This window comes from Delphinus delphis, chromosome 2 (assembly GCF_949987515.2).
Source record: "Delphinus delphis chromosome 2, mDelDel1.2, whole genome shotgun sequence".
NCBI lineage: Eukaryota > Metazoa > Chordata > Mammalia > Artiodactyla > Delphinidae > Delphinus > Delphinus delphis.
The window spans coordinates 136432253-136450989 of NC_082684.1; the positions used below are offsets into that span (position 1 = coordinate 136432253).

The 18737-nt window shown below is 39.6% G+C and overlaps 1 protein-coding gene across 4 annotated transcripts in view; it reads right to left on the minus strand.

Annotated features, from left to right (window-relative positions):
* Window positions 1–18737, minus strand: part of ZWILCH (zwilch kinetochore protein) — a 38797-nt gene that overhangs the window by 6075 nt on the left and 13985 nt on the right. For 2 of the 4 annotated variants that reach the window (XM_060003720.1, XM_060003719.1), the window contains exons 7-16: window positions 18051–18206; window positions 16694–16765; window positions 12309–12402; window positions 11729–11778; window positions 10970–11075; window positions 10360–10439; window positions 9012–9168; window positions 8475–8503; window positions 3962–4098; window positions 2587–2682 (exon numbers count right to left, since the gene is read on the minus strand). In XM_060003720.1, coding sequence (XP_059859703.1) covers window positions 2587–2682; window positions 3962–4098; window positions 8475–8503; window positions 9012–9168; window positions 10360–10439; window positions 10970–11075; window positions 11729–11778; window positions 12309–12402; window positions 16694–16765; window positions 18051–18206 — 977 coding nt within the window. Of the gene's footprint in view, window positions 1–2586; window positions 2683–3569; window positions 3659–3775; window positions 3875–3961; window positions 4099–8474; window positions 8504–9011; window positions 9169–10359; window positions 10440–10969; window positions 11076–11728; window positions 11779–12308; window positions 12403–16693; window positions 16766–18050; window positions 18207–18737 lie in introns of those variants that run through there. The other 2 variants (XR_009518253.1, XR_009518254.1) reach the window with 2 other exon arrangements.

Here is an 18737-nt window from a genome sequence, read left to right on the forward strand (position 1 = left end):
GATGAGAAACGGCTCTTTCAAATACCTCTAAAGGTATTGTATTGTACCTCTTTCCCCTCCAAGCAGCCCTCTTTATGCATTTTTGCTCAGGCAAACAAGGACATAGAGTATTGGCAGAAACATGGAGTGCTTTTGTACAGGCCATCTGTACATAAATGTGTAATTAATTTATTTAATTTTCCCATTTGTGTCACATTAAAGCTTTGTACAGTGTTTTAAGTTCTGTTTTAAAATTATTGTATTTTATTTTTATAATCTAGTAATAAAATATTCATTCCGTGTGCAAAAAAAAAGAATGAAATAATGCCATTTGCAGCAACATGGATGGACCTAGAGATTATCATACTGAGTGAATTAAGTCAGAGAAAGGCAAATATTATATGATATCACTTAAATGTGGAATATAAAAAATAATACAAATGAATTTATTTACGAAACAGAGTCACAGACATAGAAAACAAACTTATATGGTTACCAAAGGAGAAAGGGGTGTGGAGGGATAAATTAGGTGTATGGGATTAACAGATACACACCATTATATATAAAAGAGATAAACAACAAGGATTTACTATATAGCACAGGGAACTATATTCAATATCTTGTTAATAACCTATAATGAAAAAGAACCTGAAAAAAAAATAGTATTTATAACTGAATCACTTTGTTGTATACCTGAAACTAATACAATATGGTAAATCAACTTTATTTCAATAAAAATTAAATAAACAATAACAACTCAATTTTGAAAAATGTTGTAATAGAGAAATATCAGACATGGGAGGGGACAATACACGAGGGGTAATTTAACTCAGATTGGGATTGTAGAGTTGGAAAAGAATCCTCAGATATTGTGGTCTTTGAGCTGAGCTTATAATGAAATTAGAAGGAGGAGTTAGTTAAGCGGACAAAATCCAGGATGAAAGAAGGACACAGGCGTAGGCACTGTCAGGTAAGCGTGTGTGGTGTCTGAGGAAATGCAGTTACATAGGGTCTCTGACTCAAAAGGAGAGTGGGAAGGCGTGGTGGCACGTGAACCAGAAAGGCACAGCGGCCGGGAACAGAAGGTCTCACAGACCACACTGAGGTGATGGAACACTGTCCTAAAGGTAAGGGAGCCATTTAAACAGAAGGAAGTCATGATGGGATCAGATTTTAGAAAGATCACTTTGGCGGTCACAGAGAAGGAAGTTAATGGAGGCAGATAGAGCAGCTAGGAAAAACGATTTTACTGCACTCAGCCCAGGTATGAGATGAGCAGATATGAAATAGATGGCGAAGATGTAGAGAAAGGAACAGATTCAAGAGCTTCCAAGGAGGTCAGGACTTGGAAACCATTTCAAGGAGGAAGGAAGTGACAGCAATAAGTGGAAGATAAGTCCTAGGTTTCTGTTTTGGGCATTAGGTGGAGATTAATGATGGCCACTTGAGAGGTCATATGGGAAGAGGAAACGTGTTAGGAAGGGGAGTGAAGAGTTGGGATTTAGAGTCTGAACTACCTACAGGACGTTAAAGTTGAGAATTCATGTCTAACAGACACCTAGAAACATGGGTGTGAAGCTCAGGAGAAGCTGCAGATATGGGTTATGAATTATCATTAGCCCAGAGGAATTGAAGATTGGGGTGTGAATGAAATCACCCAGGGAAGACAGGAAGTAAGAAAAGAGGGCAGAGGGTAGAGTTCTGGTGGAAACTCACATATGAATGAGGCAGAGGGTAGAGTTCTGGTGGAAACTCACATATGAATGAGGCAGAGGGAGAAGAATTTGAAAAGAGGTCCATTCTCAGTCTTGGAGGTGGGCCAGAGAGGTAGAGTTAAAATTAAGACAGAATGTTATGCCATGAAAACAAAGGAAGGGGATGGGTTCAAGAAAGCAATAGTATTAAATGCCACAGAGCCTTACAAGTGCTTACGGAAGGAGAAAGAATTAGTGGGCTAGCTAATTACACAAGGAGCCAAAACACTCTTCTCCTGGAAAGTGTCCTCTGGATTTGCCAATTAGAAGGCCACTGGCAACTTCTGCTAAACAATTTCAGGGGAGTGATGAGGTTTGGCTAAGAGGGAACTATATAGAGGGAGGGTATAAATGGAGTGGCTTCAGTGTGAGAGAAATTTCAAGTCTATTATATGCTGAGAGAAGAGTCAGTGGAGACCATGATTTGAGGCAACCTCGGTGTCCCGCATGGATGGCCGATCTATCGTCTTAGCCTCAGCTCCATACCTCCGCAATCCCCAATCCCAGATCCTTCTCTCACTCCCACAGCCATACCTCTGACTTCGCTGTCATTACCCCGATCATGTTCTTCCCAACCTGTCACTTCCCTTCTGGCTAAAGTTTCTGCCCTGTTCTGTGAAGAAATTACAAATTGAGAGAAAAATGAAAGTAGAGGACCAACAGTCTAAAGAGAACAGACCACAGGTCTGGGAGAAGGAAGAGGGAGGACTCTATCAGACTATGTTCAGGGGATGGGAATCAGATGATTATGGTTTCAGAGGTGAAGCAACATGAGGTCCCCATGGAGCAGACACTGAAATTGCCTAGAATCATGGCTGGACTTGAAGTATAATTTAATTATTAAATTGCTTACTTTTGATATAAGTCTTTTATAGCAGTTGGTCTGACTGGCAGCTGAAAAATGTGTTGCTCATCGAGAGGATTTTGTTCATAAAACTTTATGCAGGATCTAAGAAAAAAAAAGAAAATAGAATTGCTTTTGGAAAAAAATGCCACTTGGAGATAAAGGCTTTCTGTTAGTCTAAAGCTCATAAAGGAAACATTAAACCCCCATCCCAACAACACTTAGGTTATTAATTTTTTTTTGAAAGAAAATTTCACTTTAAAAAAATTAATAGTGGACATATTTCTCATAAATATAAAATATATTTATGTTGAGCTCAAGTAGAGGTGTAACTGGGAAGAAAGAGATATCAGAAAAACAAAAAGGCAAAAGAGAGACAAAGATATAGTCTCCATTGTTTTCCAAGTATGGAGAATTAAACAGTTAACTCACATATACTACTGATCTTTAATGGGAAAAAACCAAAAACCAAAAAAATCCAGTAACAATTTCAAACTTTTCCCTTTACAAGTAAGTCAAATTCTAATTTTGGAAAAGGAAATGGTACATTTCCTTCCACAGGGAAAAATAAACCCAGTTCTTCCACTGGATGGTTCACTTATTTCCAGTTTGAAGCCTCAAAAAATACATGTAAGACACCAGCGATCCATGTGTAAGGATTATTCCAAACTGTTTTTAGTCAAACTGATTGACAAACTCTCTAAAATTTCAGCAACACTATTGACAGAGGTCTGATAATAAAATTCGATTCCATTCAGTTACCATATAGATGGTTGGCAATGATTAGCTTGACCCAAATTTATAAGGATATAAAGAAAAGAGAAGGAACTAATATTTATTAAGCACCTCAAGGGTCAAGTACTTTATATACATTACACCATTTTTACAGATGAAAAACAAGACGTAGTGAAAGGAAACTTCCTTAGAAAGGAAGTACTAGGGCTTCCCTGGTGGCGCAGTGGTTGAGAGTCCGCCTGCCGATGCAGGGGACACGGGTTCGTGCCCCGGTCCGGGAGGATCCCACATGCCGCGGAGCGGCTGGGCCCGTGAGCCATGGCCGCTGAGCCTGTGCGTCCGGAGCCTGTGTTCCTCAACGGGAGAGGCCACAACAGTAAGAGGCCCGCGTACCGCAAAAAAATAAAAATAAAAAATAAAAAAAAAAAAAAAAAAAAGGAAGTACTAGATCCAAGTGTCCAACCTGATTCCTCCTGAATCCAAAGCCTTTCCTTCTCATGGCAGTGACTTAGATAGAACCTTTCTGTTACTGTGAAGACAGGGTACACAGATTCTATCCTAACTGATAGTAAAAAAAGGCAGTTACTTTGGATGCAACTATTTCAGAAGAGAGTACATTTTTATGTAAGTAAACAACAGAAACACTTACTGTGTTAAAGAAAAGAGGAGTTCATGTTGAGGTTTAATGAAAAGCATGCAACTGACTACTATTTCGAGAATATGGTGGAGTTTTTGAACACGATGAACCTGCTCTTGTGTATCTACTGATGCAGAAATGAAATATTCCTGGAATGAAAAAAAGAACAAGGAAAATAGGGAGTCAAAGAACAAGAGGAATCTCTGGAAAGAATTAACCGTGTCTACTAAACCTCAGTGTGGATGCCTGATTAATAGGGAGGGAAAAAAGAAGACAGGAGGCAGCTAGATAGCCTTCCTCCTTTCAATACTATTCCTCAAACTAAACTCCAAGTCTCCACTGAGAATGTTCTAAGCAAACCATTATACATATTCTCTGGTAAAGGCAAATCACAGAACTGCTTCACCAAGGAGGTCCAAGTAGGTAGCTAGTACCCCCCATCAAACCCTCCAGATGGAAAGAATGGCAAATCCACAAGATAATTCTTAACTTCAACAAACTTGCTAGGTTGATGGGAGTACTCATGTCTAAAAATAGATAGTAAACCTGAAGTAGCAAGAAATTAAGCAAGTGTAGTGATAAGCTTCCACTAACATATATTACTAGTAACCTGGTATGAGGTTTTGGAAAAGAAAGTTGGCAATGTTACGTCAAGCCATCATAATATGCTCAGATCTATTTCTGAGACCCAATCCTAAGGAAATAATCCATGGTAAATACAGTGGGTGGAATTCTACAATGACCCCCAAGATTCTCACCCCCTGGAATACATGTCTTGTATAATCCATTCTCCCTGAGCGAGGCCAGAATCTATAAATATGGTGGGTTGTTACTCCCATGATTAGGTTACTGATTGACTTTGTTTGTTTGTTTATCTATCTATCTATCTATTTATTTATTTTTGCGGTATGCGGGCCTCTCACTGTTGTGGCCTTTCCCATTGTGGAGCACAGGCTCCGGATGCGCAAGCTCAGCGGCCATGGCTCACGGGCCCAGCCACTCTGCGGCATGTGGGATCTTCCCGGACCGGGGCACGAACCTGTGTCCCCTGCATCGGCAGGCAGACTCTCAACCACTGCGCCACCAGGGAAGCTCTTGACTTTGAATTAATCAAAAGGGAGAGCATCGCCTGGTCATTACTATGACCTAGTCAGTGAGCTCTTGAAGCATTAGAGATGCTCTCCTGCTGGCTTTGAAGAAACAAACTGCCACGTTGTGGAGAAGGCCACGTGGTAAGAACCCACAAGTAACCTCTAGGACCTGAGGCCAGTACTGGGCCAACAGCTAGCAAGAAAATGGGGACCTTCATCAAAGGGCCACAAGTAAATGAATTCTGCCAACAATAAGCGAGGGAACTTGAAAGTGGATCTTTCCCTCATCAAGCCTCCAGATGACACCTTGATTTCAGCCTTGTGAAACCCTGAGCAGAGGACGCAGGTAAAATGTGCCCAACTTCCAACTCCTGGAAACTGTGAGATAATCCATTTGTGTTCATTTAAGCTTCTAAATTTTGTTAGGTGGCGACTGAAAACTAATACAGTAAGTGAAAAGTTATGGTCATCTTTTATTTTTTTTTTTGCAGTACGTGGGCCTCTCACTGCTGCGGCCTCTCCTGTTGCGGAGCATAGGCTCCGGACGCACAGGCTCAGCGGCCATGGCTCACGGGCCCAGCCACTCCGCGGCATGTGGGATCTTCCCAGACCGGGGCACGAACCCGCGTCCCCTGCATCAGCAGGCGGACCCTCAACCACTGCGCCACCAGGGAAGCCCTATGGTCATCTTTTAATTGAGTGGAGGTAATGGCAAGGGAGTAGGAGAGATCCATGGGTAATCCTAAATTACAATTTAAAGGAAGCTACGCAAAATGTGAAAAACTAATTTAATGCAAAATCATTTATAATTAAATCCAAAATATAGGGACATATTAATTGCCTTACACAGGTTATTCCAAAATGTGAAAATAACACAAGTAGGAAAATAGGCATGGTCCCAGGCAGAGAAGTACACCAAAGCAGCCCCACTCACCACAGGCTACAGATTACAACGTTCTCCACACCTGCCACCCATATTCCCTGTGGTCCCCTGAGAGCTCTGGAAGTGGCCCACCCAGGTCTTTTTCACAAAGGAACAGATCCAGATTGCCTTTCCCCTTTCTCTCTGCCCGTGCTACAACCCCGCCTGGTCTACCTCGGTCTGTCCCCAAGACCCTGCACAGAGAAGAGGTGACAGAGCCTGATGTTACTGATTACTTGGAGGCAGTACAGCCTAGTGAGGGCTTCTCAAGGTGTGGCCTGCTGTGACAGGCAGAAAACCACCCTCAAAAGATGTTCATGTCCTAATCCCAGAACCTGTGAATATGTTACATTTATGGCAAAAGGAATTAAGGTTGCAGATGTATACGGTCATTTGACCTTAAAATTGGGAAAGTATCCTAGATTATGCAGGTGAGCCCAATCGAATCATATGAACCCTTAAAACTGGATGAGGGAGGCAGAGACACAGCACGAGAAGGACTTGACCCACTATAGCTGCCTTTGGAGATGGAAGAAGGGGGCCAGGAGCCAAGGTATGGGTTGGACCTTGGAAGCTGGGAACAGTCCTCAGTTTATAGCCAGCAAGAAAAAGGTGCCTCTGTCCTATAATTATGAGGAATTGAATTCTGCTAATAACTCAAATGAGCAGGAAATGGATCCTCCCCTACAGGCAGGCTCCAGACAGGAACACAGCCTGCCAACACCCTAATTTTAGCCTAGTGAGACCCAGACTAGACTTCCGAACTAGAGAACTACAGAGTAATACATTTGTGTGTGTTGCTTTAAGACGCTAAGTGTGTGGTAATTTGTTACAGCAGCAATAAAAAACTAATATATCTGCAAACCACCTGCATCAGAATCATCTGGAGATGGAGATGGTTTGTTTGAAATGACATATTCCAGGGAGTTCCCTGGTGGCCTAGTGGTTAGGATTCTGGGCTTTCACTGCCGCGGCCCGGGTTCAATCCCTGGACAGGGAACTGAGATCCCACAAGCTGTGCAGTGTGGCCAAAAAAAAAAAGACATATTCCAGAGCCCCTAGACCTACTGAGTCACTGGGGCCCAGGAATTAGCATTTTAACAAGCCTTCTAGGAGATTCTCAAAGTTTAAGAACTATTGTGTCAAAAGTCTGGAGTCGGGGGCTTCCCTGGTGGCACAGTGGTTAAGAATCCGCCTGCCAATGCAGGGGACACGGGTTCGAGCCCTGGTCCAGGAAGATCCTACATGCTGGGGAGCAACTAAGCCCGTGAGCCACAACTACTGAAGCCCACGCGCCTAGAGCCCGTGCTCCACAACAAGAGAAGCCGCCGCAATGAGAAGCCCGCGCACTGCAACTAACTGTAGCTCCTGCTCGCCACAACTAGAGAAAGCCCGCATGCAGCAACAAAGACCCAATGCAGCCAAAAAAAAAAAAAAAAAAGTCAAACCATATTTTAAAAAACAGGCATATTAAATGACTTGAGGGGAATTCATAAAAATGAGGGTACTCATATTTGAATGCTGAGATTAAGGGTGTATTTGCATTATATTCTAATTTTCAAAATGTTATTACTTTTCTAAGTATAAAAAAAAGTATTAAAAGTTTCCATTAAAAATATACACCCTTAAAAAATGTTTAAACTCTGAATAGCAAAAATTAACCTCAAAAGAATCCAGCTGAGTCTTACTTTGCATAATAGATGAAGCTAGAGTTTTTCTATCTTGGCATTTTTATAAGAGACCAGATGTCATTTGAAGATCCATTTTCTAAAAGAATCTTACAACAAATGTCAAGGGTCCTTATGGATGCTCTTTAATCTCCTTAACTTTCTAAATCAAGACACTAGGAAAATAAAAAAGTTCATAATCATGACCCTGAAACCCAGAAGCATTTTTTTTAAATTTAATTTATTTTTTATACAGCAGGTTCTTATTAGTCACCCATTTTATACACATCAGTGTATACATGTCAATCCCAATCTCCCAATTCATCACACCACCACCCCCCGCCGCTTTCCCCCCTTGGTGTCCATACGTTTGTTCTCTATATCTGTGTCTCAATTTCTGCCCTGCAAACCGGTTCATCTGTACCATTTTTCTAGGTTCCACATATATCAGAAGCATCTTTTGAATCAATATGTTAAGGAACATAACAAATTCTTTGGAAAGTAATCCTTCACGTGTAAAAGAAATGGGTCAAGAGAATATAAAGCAAATATTCCCTTATAAGGCCTATCAAAGAAAGGCATTCCTTAACCGTTTTAGATAAATGAGAGTTGTGGGAGTACATTGGTTTAATAAGCAGGATACAATTTTATGTCAGTATCATACATTTATAAAGAATGAGAAGTGACATTGAATGGGCTACCTTTATGTCTGTCATATTAGACAGTGTAATTGCCTGTCTTAATTTACCTGTTTCCTAGAACAGAGGCTGGCACAGAATAGACACTTAATAACTGTATGCAGAATGACCGAATAAAGAAAAACCAACTTTAGAATAAAAACTCACCAAATGATTCAAAGATGCAAGTTCTTGGCCTATGAAGAAAAAACACATATATGCAATTAAGCCTTAGGTATTATCTATTACAAATTAAGCAACCTAAGCAAAAAATTTCATAGTTCATATATAAAAGAAATGCTCAAGCTAAACAGTTTATCACAAAAAGCCAAATTTTCTGGTACATTACACCATAAATATAAATTAATACTTATTCTAAAAATGATCACAGTTTGCCCCTAATAAAAACAAGCAAGTAATGGGTATTAAAATAAAAAGCGTTTTTTATTTACTACATTAACCTCAAAGAATCTCAAAACATTTGAATTAAAGACAAAAACTATAGCTACCTTTAATATAATATCTTTATTGAGCAGGAAACTAAGGCTCAAAAAATGGGAGTGCTTGTCTCACAGTGAACCAGGGGCAAAGCCAGGACTACAAACAATTAGGGACAAGTACAAAGATAAAATCTGAGAATACCTATGTAGCCTTTACTTTTTTGTGAGGCAGCTTTTAATTTTTTGAGCTGGGAAATGGCCTTACCTATGAAAAAACAGATATAATCTTTCTTCAGTTTATCCAAACCAATTTCCAAAAGCATCTGAACTGGAACAATCCCACTGAGAGAAACCGTGTCCATGGTTCCATAGTAAGACTGATGAATGAGCTTACTTAGTAAACTGTTACTCCCACTATGAAGCTAGAAATTGGGAAAAGTTTATAAAGCCACAAATATAAATATAAAAAGTCCAGTAAGCAAAAGACAAACAAACTGCATTAGCTAAAAGCTAAAACTTATATTATAACCTTACGTTTTTCATCACCTAAAATATTTGACATTTTCTCATTACTGTCCTTCTGTTATCTCTAATTTCCAACACAATCTTCTGCATTTTCTTTTTTTTAATACTATTTTCACTTTGCACTTGTACATGGTAGCGATATACTTGTAAATATCTCACAAACACAGAAACTCTCAAGAGAAAAATTCGATGGGCAAGACTAAAATGCATAGAATGACTAATGCCACATAGGAGTAGGGTTTGCATGCTTCTGCTCTGGAGTGTATCTCCGTTCACACCTCGGAAAGTTTCTGTCATTGTCATGAATTGGCAGTTGTGTTATTTAAAATAATTCCTATTAGATGAAGAATCTTTTTGTTTCTAGCTTTTACCTTAGATTTTTCTTCATTATAAAACCACAAATTCATTATGGAAAATCCATGAAGTACAGAAATGTATAATGCAGTTTGAGAAACTCATTTGTAACCCTACCACCAGAGGTGACTATCATATTTTAGCGTATTTGTTTCTGGGTTTTTCTCTCCAAAATTTATATTTTTTATACAATAGTGTATAATCCTTTCTTTTTACTGAACACTGTAAGCATTTCTCCACATCATCTGTAGCAACTATTACATGTGCCATTATGTGGCTATATCATTATTTACTTAGGCATTCCATTAATAGTGAAAATTCAGGTCATTTACAATTTTTGCTACTGTAAATGAGGCTGTAATGACTATCATGATACATAAAATCTTGATACATATTCCTGTGTATGGCCTTAGGATGGCTACATTTCGAGTATCTCAATACATTATCATAATTGCTTTTTAGAGAGTGTTCCAATTTGTACTCTCATAAGTAGTCTATGAGAGCAATCATTCATAGCAACAGTAACGACAATATTAGTAGCTTACAAATACCGTGCATTAACTATGAACTAGGTGCTAAGTGCTTCACATGAATTAAGGAACCTGTCCAAGTTTACACAGCTAGAAAGTGGCAGAGATAGAATTCAAACTCAGGCAGTCTGCTCCAGAGCTTATGTCCTTAACCAGTTTGCTATGCTGCTGAGAAAAGGTTCTCACACACACTACTAAACCTACCCATGGCTGTATATCACCACGCTGTAGACTCTGGATGATCAACGTGAAACACTTCACCAAGTCTTGGTAAGAAACCACACCTTGGAAAGCAAGTCAGTCTAACATTACTTTCATGGTTATTTCTGCAGATCAAATATGTCATTCATTTTAAGGATACACAAATGAAGTGGAAGACAAGTATCTGAACTTTATGGATGGGGAAGGGGGAAAGAAATTAAAGGCCCCCTCCCCCCAAAAAAAGCATTTTTAAAGAAAGAAATTAAACCCATTGCCATAAAATAACATACTTAGTACAATATTATGGAATATCTTTTCCTAATAATTATAATTTCACTAAGGTATATGTTTTGGCTCATATAAATACAGCATAAAAACCACCTAGGTCTTATACTTCTGGCAAGAGAAAAGAACAGGTTCTACGAATTGCCTTGTCTTAGGAAAATTCTTGAGTAAAATGTGCCAATGCATTATTAGAAATGAGTTCGATAAAACAGGAACCAGATGTCCACACAAGACTAGCAGTACACACTGTATTATTTTCAAAAGACTTAAAAGTAAACCTAAGAAATAACAGGAAAATTTTTATTTCACAATCCTGATGGACACCTACTACTACTCATTTTGCACCACAGCTGCTCAGCAAAATCGAGATCACCCCGTACTGTGAGAAGACACTCCATGGACCGATCAACTGCAGCAGAGTCATGTTTCACTGTCTGGAAAAGAAGTGAGTGTCAGAGAATACTCAGTTTATTTTTTAAAAAGTGCAACAGTTGAAGGCCAATAAGCTTTCAAATGCTACTCTGAGAAAAGGTGGGGTCATGAACACATGCAAAGAGAGACGTGAATGCATCTTCTACAATTTCATCCACTAATGAGGAGATACAAATAAATAGTGAAAAACGGGACCTCTAAAATTGTTTTTAAACTCTGATGCCTAAAAACAAGCATTCAACTTTCCTCCCATGGAAAAATATTTAATTAAATTACCTTTGTCTCAATTTTCCTATTTGTCAAATGACAACATATTAAGTGCAATTTAATAGTACCACCTGTGGCATATTAACATGCCATCTCATAACATTAATATACTATAATAATACCACCCCACAGTATAGTAACATATTTGTTTCCATTTCTCTGCAGTTAAGTGATTAATAATAAATATGTACTAGTTCTCTTTAAAAATATTCATCGGTTGTCAAGGAAAATAATCACTAGTGCTGACATTAAAGACCAACAAAAAACTACTCTCAAAATGCTACCTTGGCTGTAGCAGATCCATCTGAGATTGTGTGACGTGAAAGACAACAGTACAACCAAATTTTACAAGCTCTTTCAGTGTGCATTTCCAATAATAATCACTTACCTCTGTGGTTTTTTTCGTAGAATCACCAAATTCATCCAGCTTATTTAAGTCTAGAAAGTGGCAAAAGCTTATTAACTCTGGATTTTATTTATTTTCCTTCATTCCAAATTATTTCCATCCTAATTCTATTTTCAAATGGATTGTAGAAGTATAGAAGCAAATGAGGATAGCAGAAGTATAACCAGGTATTTTAGCAAATTACTTAACTCTCCAATGGAGGTCAAAATAGATACCCACTAGGTAGGGGTGTAAAGATGAACTAAGATACAATGAAAGACCCTGACACACAATGTCAAGCACATGGTAGGTGCTCAAAGGTTACAATCTCAAATACGATTGCAGTATATAAAATGTAAATTAAATAAGTATTATTAATTCTTAAAATCACTGAGACCTCTACAGTTAGGAATTCAGAATGGAAGCTGCCCCTCTCACCATGACAGACCTCATAGCTTTAGATATATCCCAACCAAAAAGAATATCAAGCATAAAAAGACAATTTACATTTAAATATAGCAAGCTTAAATTCCCAGTTAAGAAAAATAAACAAAAAACAAGCATGAGTTAGGAAAACAAACACCATTCAGAAATTCCTGCACAAGTTCAACAGCAGATTTTGCTTCCAGAGACTCAGGCCATTCAGTTACACCAGTCCTCAAACCATCAGCTAAAACCTGTGAGAGATTAAAAAAAAACAAACCCAAAAAACTTGTTAGCAAAAAACATAGTTTAATCAGTAAAATGTATTTAGTAATAATATTAGTGTATATATATATATATATATATATATATATATATATACACTTTTTTTTTCTTTTTTACTTGGCCATACCACGTGGCTTGTGGGATTTTAATTCTCTGACCAGGGATCAAACCCAGGCCCTCAGCAGTGAGAGTGTGCAGTCCTAATCACTGGACTGCCAGGGAATTCCTAGTATCTTGAATTCTTCAATGTTTAATGAGATGCCAGGAACTGTTCTAAATGTTTCATATGCAGTATGTTATTTAATCCTCACAAAAACCCTATGAGGCAGATACTACTAGCACTCCCATTTTACTGAGACTAAGAGGTTAATTAACTTGCTTAAGGTCACACAGTAACTGACAGTGCCAGTACATATATCCAGCAGTCTTATGCTAAAGATGGTATTCTGAACTCTCATTATGTGTGCATAGGTGCTATAAAGGATTCAAGACCTATGAGTCTGCCTTGAAGACACTTCTAATTTTGGTTAAGAAGGACCGATAATACAGATGAAATAACTGGGGAACAAAAATGTGAGACTGAGTGGAAGTTTACATAAAAATACCATGAATGTGTATGCCTCTACCTACAATATCTAAACTGAAATAAGGAAAGAGGTTGAGGTCAAGATAGGCTGGAATGGCCAGAGGAACGATGTGAAACATTAGCTCAACTCAAATGCAGAAACCATTGGCTACAGAGCAGGGGATAAGATGAAGAAGGTGGGATGATTCCGCCAAGGGTGGCGAAAACACCCAGGAAACAGCAGCAAATAAGAGTACAAGGAATAGGGATTAGACAGAAATAGTGGTCTTAAAACTTAAAAAGATTTTTTATTTCATTTGGAAGACAACAGCCATTGTTGATTTTTTGACAGGAAAATGACATGATCAAGCAGCTAAGAAATCTCCCGTCAGAAATACTCAGGATAGAGTCTAAGGAAAAAAGAAAGTACAGTGTTTCTCAATAAGAGTGAGATCATCCTCCAACCCAGGAAGTCTTTGGAAAAACACGAAGATAAATTTTGGCGTCACAGTGACTGTGTGTACAGGAGCGCTTTGAGCATTTAGTTTGGTGGGGGCCAAGGATGCTACACATCTTGCAATGTGTACAATGGTCCCAAACCACAAAGAATGATCCTGCCCAAGATGCCCAGAGTGTGTGTCCCTGTTGAGAACAATGAAGGATCATTAGAGTAGTCCAGAAGGGAGGTAATAAGGGCTTTAACTAAGATGGGCACAGTGAGATACCTCAAAGCGAAAAAAACAAAAAACAAACAGTACATTCGACAGAAAGAGAGAGACAGACAGACAGAAATATATAAGGAATAGAAGAAGAGAAAAAAATCCTACCTATTTATAAAAATACAGGGGACTGAACTTGGAGAGACGATGGCCACGTGCACATCTAAGAGTCTGTGAATTTCTAAGAGAGATTATAACAAAGTATGGACTTTCAAGTCCGACAGACAGACATGTATTCGAATGAGTTTTAAACCAGCCCTTCCACTTACCAGTTGCTGACACCTCAGGCAAAATAACCGAACCATCTAGCACCACATGCTGGGCACACAGTAGAGTGGCAGCTTCTAGCTGTGGCAGTAACTAGAGATAGTTCTTACTAAAGTAAGACAGGGCTTCTAGCCTGTGAAACTGAAGGAGTGATGAAATCACAGAAATAAATGGGGGGCTTATTAAGGGGATCTAGTTTGGAGATTTCAAGTTTCATTTTGGACATACTGAATTGGAGGGAAGAGCCCTCTACTCATGTGGGAACTAATTTGATGGAAGTGGGAAAGACCAGAAGTGGTAGCAGCTTAAAGATGGGAGTCTGGAGTTCCCTCGTAAAGGCATTAGTCAAATCACTAAATGGACAAGCCCTCTGCCGGGGTGGAGAAAGGAGGGCAGAGACACGAAGGTAGAAGTATGATGGAAGCCCACAGGAAGGGTCCTGAAAGAGGAGCTCTCAAGAAACAAGAAAGGTAAGAAAGGTAGAAAAGGTACCAAGTTTTTTACAAATGGGGAAATAATGAGAGGAGGTAAAAGTATGAAAAACACCTGGTACTGTGCTAGAAGCTGAAGGCACAATGGGGTACTTGGCACTCAAGCCTAGTAGGGGAGACAGAGAAGCAAATAAATTACTGTTTGATAAACCGTCTGACAAGGGGGCTGCGTAAGGTTCTACGGCAGCACGAAGCACAGGCAGCATAAGCTATTCTAGGGGATCAGGGCAATCATCTGAGGTGACGATGTCACAGACAGCTAACCCAGCAAAGAGGTGGAAGAAGGGCACACTAGGCAGAACAACACACACACACACACACACACACACACACACACACACACACACACACACACACACCCCAGAAAGTGACAGTGTGATGGGACTGGAGCTGCTACAAGCAGGGAGCTCAGTATGGCAAAATAGGGAGTGAGATTAAGCTAAAGAAATAAGTAGGAGCCAATAAGAACATGAAAAGATGCTCAATGTTATTAGCCATCATGGAAATGCAAATCAAAACCATAATGAGGGACTTCCCTGGCGGTCCAGTAGTTAAGACTCCATGCTTCTACTGCAGGGGGCACCAGTTCAATCCTTAGTTGGGGAACTAAGATCCCGCATGCCTAGCGGCACAGCCCCAAGAAACAAAACAAAAAAAACCCATAAACAAACCATAATGAGATACCACTTCACCCCCACTAGGATGGCTGTAACAACAATAAAAAAGACAGTATCAAGCACTGGCAAAGATATGGAGAAAATGGAACCCTTATACACTGCTGGTGGGAATGTAAAATGATTCAGCCACTTTGGAAAAGATAGTTTGGCAGTTCCTCAAAAGGTTAAACATAGAGTTACCATATGACCCAGCAACTCCACCCAAGAGATGTGTAAACATATGTCACATAAAAACTTATGCACGACTATTCATGGCAGCATTATTCATAAATAGCCAAAAAGTAGAAACAAGCAAAACATATATCAACTGATGAACGGATAAACAAAAATGTAGTACATATGCACATTGGAATGTTATTCAGTAATAAAAAGGAACAAAGTATTACAGAAAGTAGATTAGTGGCTGCCAGGGGCTGGCAGGGGTGGGAGGTTTCTGCTAATGGGTATGGGGTTTCTTTTTTGGGTGATGAAAATACCCTAAAATTAAATATGGTCATGGTTGTACAACTCTGTCAGTATACTAAAAACTATTGAATTGTATACTTAAAACGAGTGAATTTTATGGAATGTAATTTCTATCTCAATAAAGCTGTTAAAAAAAAGAAAAGAAAAAAGAAGTAAGTAGGGCAGTGACTGGATATAACTGGCTTTGTACGCCAAGCTAAGACATTTGGAATTTCTACTGCATTAAAATGACTCCCCCCAACGCCCCACCAGGACTTCCCTGGTGGTCCAGTGGTTAAGAATCCGCCTTCCCAGTGGTTGAGAGTCTGCCTGCCGATGCAGGGGACGCGGGTTCGTGCCCCGGTCCGGGAGGATCCCACATGCCATGAAGTGGCTGGGCCCGTGAGCCGTGGCCGCTGGGCCTGTGCGTCCGGACCCTGTGCTCCGCGGTGGGAGAGGCCACGGCAGTGAGAGGCCCATGTACCGCAAAAAAAAAAAAAAAAAAAAAAAAAAAAAAGAATCCGCCTTCCAATGAACTAAGATCCCACATGCCGCGGGGCAACTAAGCCCGCCCACCTCAACTCGAGAGGAGCCATAAGGAAAGATCCCGCATGCCGCAACTAAGATCCGATGCAGCCAAAAGTAAATAAATAAACACATAAATAAACAAAATGAGCGCCCCCCCCACACCTCTGAGATGGAATTTGTAGAGTGGAGCTTAAACTACTGAAACATAAAAACACATGCTCATTAATCTTCAGCATCAATCAAAATCCCAGTTAGTAACAAGCAGATTATACACACATTTGGAATTAACTGGCAACTGACTCACCTGGAAAGAGGGGAATCCATCATATGAATAAAACTCAAATACTTCGTAGAAAAGGCAAAAGAACTGTTACCCATTAACTACTAACTGATGAATGTTCCCTTTAACTGCAAGGACAATTACCACACAGTAACGCTGTCCCAATTGCCAAGCACATAACATTTGGAACAAGTTTTGAAGAACACAAAACTAAATAACAATGACACTAGCAAACATTTTAATGAAAACATGAGATTTAATACGTTACAAATTCTAGAAGGATACTCACAAGGAGAAATTTCAGTTGTCTGTGAAGATGATTCAGAGGACCTCTGGGCTCTCCCAATTCCACCTTAATATTCTAAAAAGTTCCCAGAGTCAGTTTTCACTGGTAATCCCATCTTCTCTGCATCAGGGTCACAGTTATTTGCATTTCAAACTACCCACACATTTAAAAATATATTTCATGAAGCACTAGTGAATTGAAAAAGTAGGTCAATACTGCATTTAGAACACCTTCCCCAGGGATACCATAGACCCCGCCCATCCCAATACAGTACCCTAAATTCAGGCCACCAGAACCCCTCTCTATACCACAACTGCAGCTACGTGGAACACACGCTCTCCTACTCCGTCCCACTGAATTTCCAAAAGGACAAGGAGTAGAAATATAAATAAATACATCTCAAGACTCGGTGACAAACTTAGCATTACCACACACCAAAAACAACACCCTCTCTCCCCCAATAAATACGCTCATTAGACTTCTAAGTGTTAAATCTACAATGTGCTGTCTTCGCCAGAGGCCAAAGTTTTATAAACCTAAATTCTTAAAAAAAAACGCAGGGGGGATGGTTTGAAAGAGAAGAAAATAGTAAATGCCAGTATGTAAATTCCTATTGCAGGAAAAGAAAAGTGCTAAAAATATAATTATCCATGAGTCACCACCCTGAGGAAACCACTTGTAACACTATACAGGCCTTTGTGTACACATTTTTAAAAACCATAGTTGAGATCCTACTGTACATATAATTTTGTACTTTTTGGGTCTTTTTTTTTCCCCCTTAATAATAAGCATTTTCTCTCATTATTAAAGATACTTTAAATCATGATTTTAAAAATATATATACACTATTTCATCATGAAAACCTATTTAAATCATTTTCCTACTGACTATTCAGGTTTTGTTTTTAATATTTTCTAAACACAGCTATGTGACTGCATTGAATATCTTTGTCCATATATTTTTGTTACCAATTCTGATTAATTTCTTAAGAGAGATTCTAGAAATGTAAATATAGGGTGAAAGGTCTGAATAGAATAATGACTCTTGATGTGTTGCCAATATCTGCACTCTTTTAAGAACAGCAGAGACTATAAGTCACTGTGATGATTCCGTTTGAGTTCCCACTCAAGAGACTTTATTAATCATAATCGCAGCACTGTGGATAACTGATAGATCAGATCACCTGGCAAAACCTCCACTGGCTGCTCTGGTGAGACTTCAGGGGCAAGCTGAGCCTTTCAAAGCTGCCCAGGGAGAGCTAAGCCTGGGGCTGGGCTGGAAGCATGGAGCACTAGCAACAGGCAAGTTCAAAGTAAATCCACACTGAGTAAACGCAACAGAAAGAAGGGTTTGCTCCTACCAGAGTTGCAGTTGAAGAGAGTGGAGGGATTTGAAGAATCTCATCCACAGGACTCCAGGAAATATCCAAAGTGATCGTAGTTTGTGAGGCAGCAACTGTATCATCCAAGGCAGTGGACTTAAAGAGCTCATACTGGGCAAAGCCGCTGGCTGTTAACTGAAAGAGTGCATCCAGCAAACCATTAGCTGTGCTTTCACAAGGCCAAAGGCCCATTATCAAAATGACTGACTCTTTTCCCAAAAGAAAAAGTATCGAGGTCTTCCCTGGTGGTACAGTGGTTAAGAATCCACCTGCCAATGCAGGGGACACGGGATCAAGCCCTAGTCCGGGAAGATCCCATATGCCGCGGAGCAACTAAGCCCATGAGCCACAACTACTGAGCCCATATACCACAACTACTGAAGCCCGTGAGCCCTAGAGCCCATGCTCCACAACAAGAGAAGCCGCCGCAATGAGAAGGCTGCACACCATAACGAAGAGTAACCCCTTGCTCGCCACAAGTAGAGAAAGCCCACGCACAGCAACAAAGACCCAACGCAGCCAAAAATAAATAAATTTATAAAATAAATAAAATTTGTTTTTAAAACAAAGTGCCATGCTTTTATTCCAAATGGAAAAATAAGACAACTCTTTTTCATCACAAAGATTAGCTAAAAGGCAAGGCATATATTTTCAGTCATTAGTTGA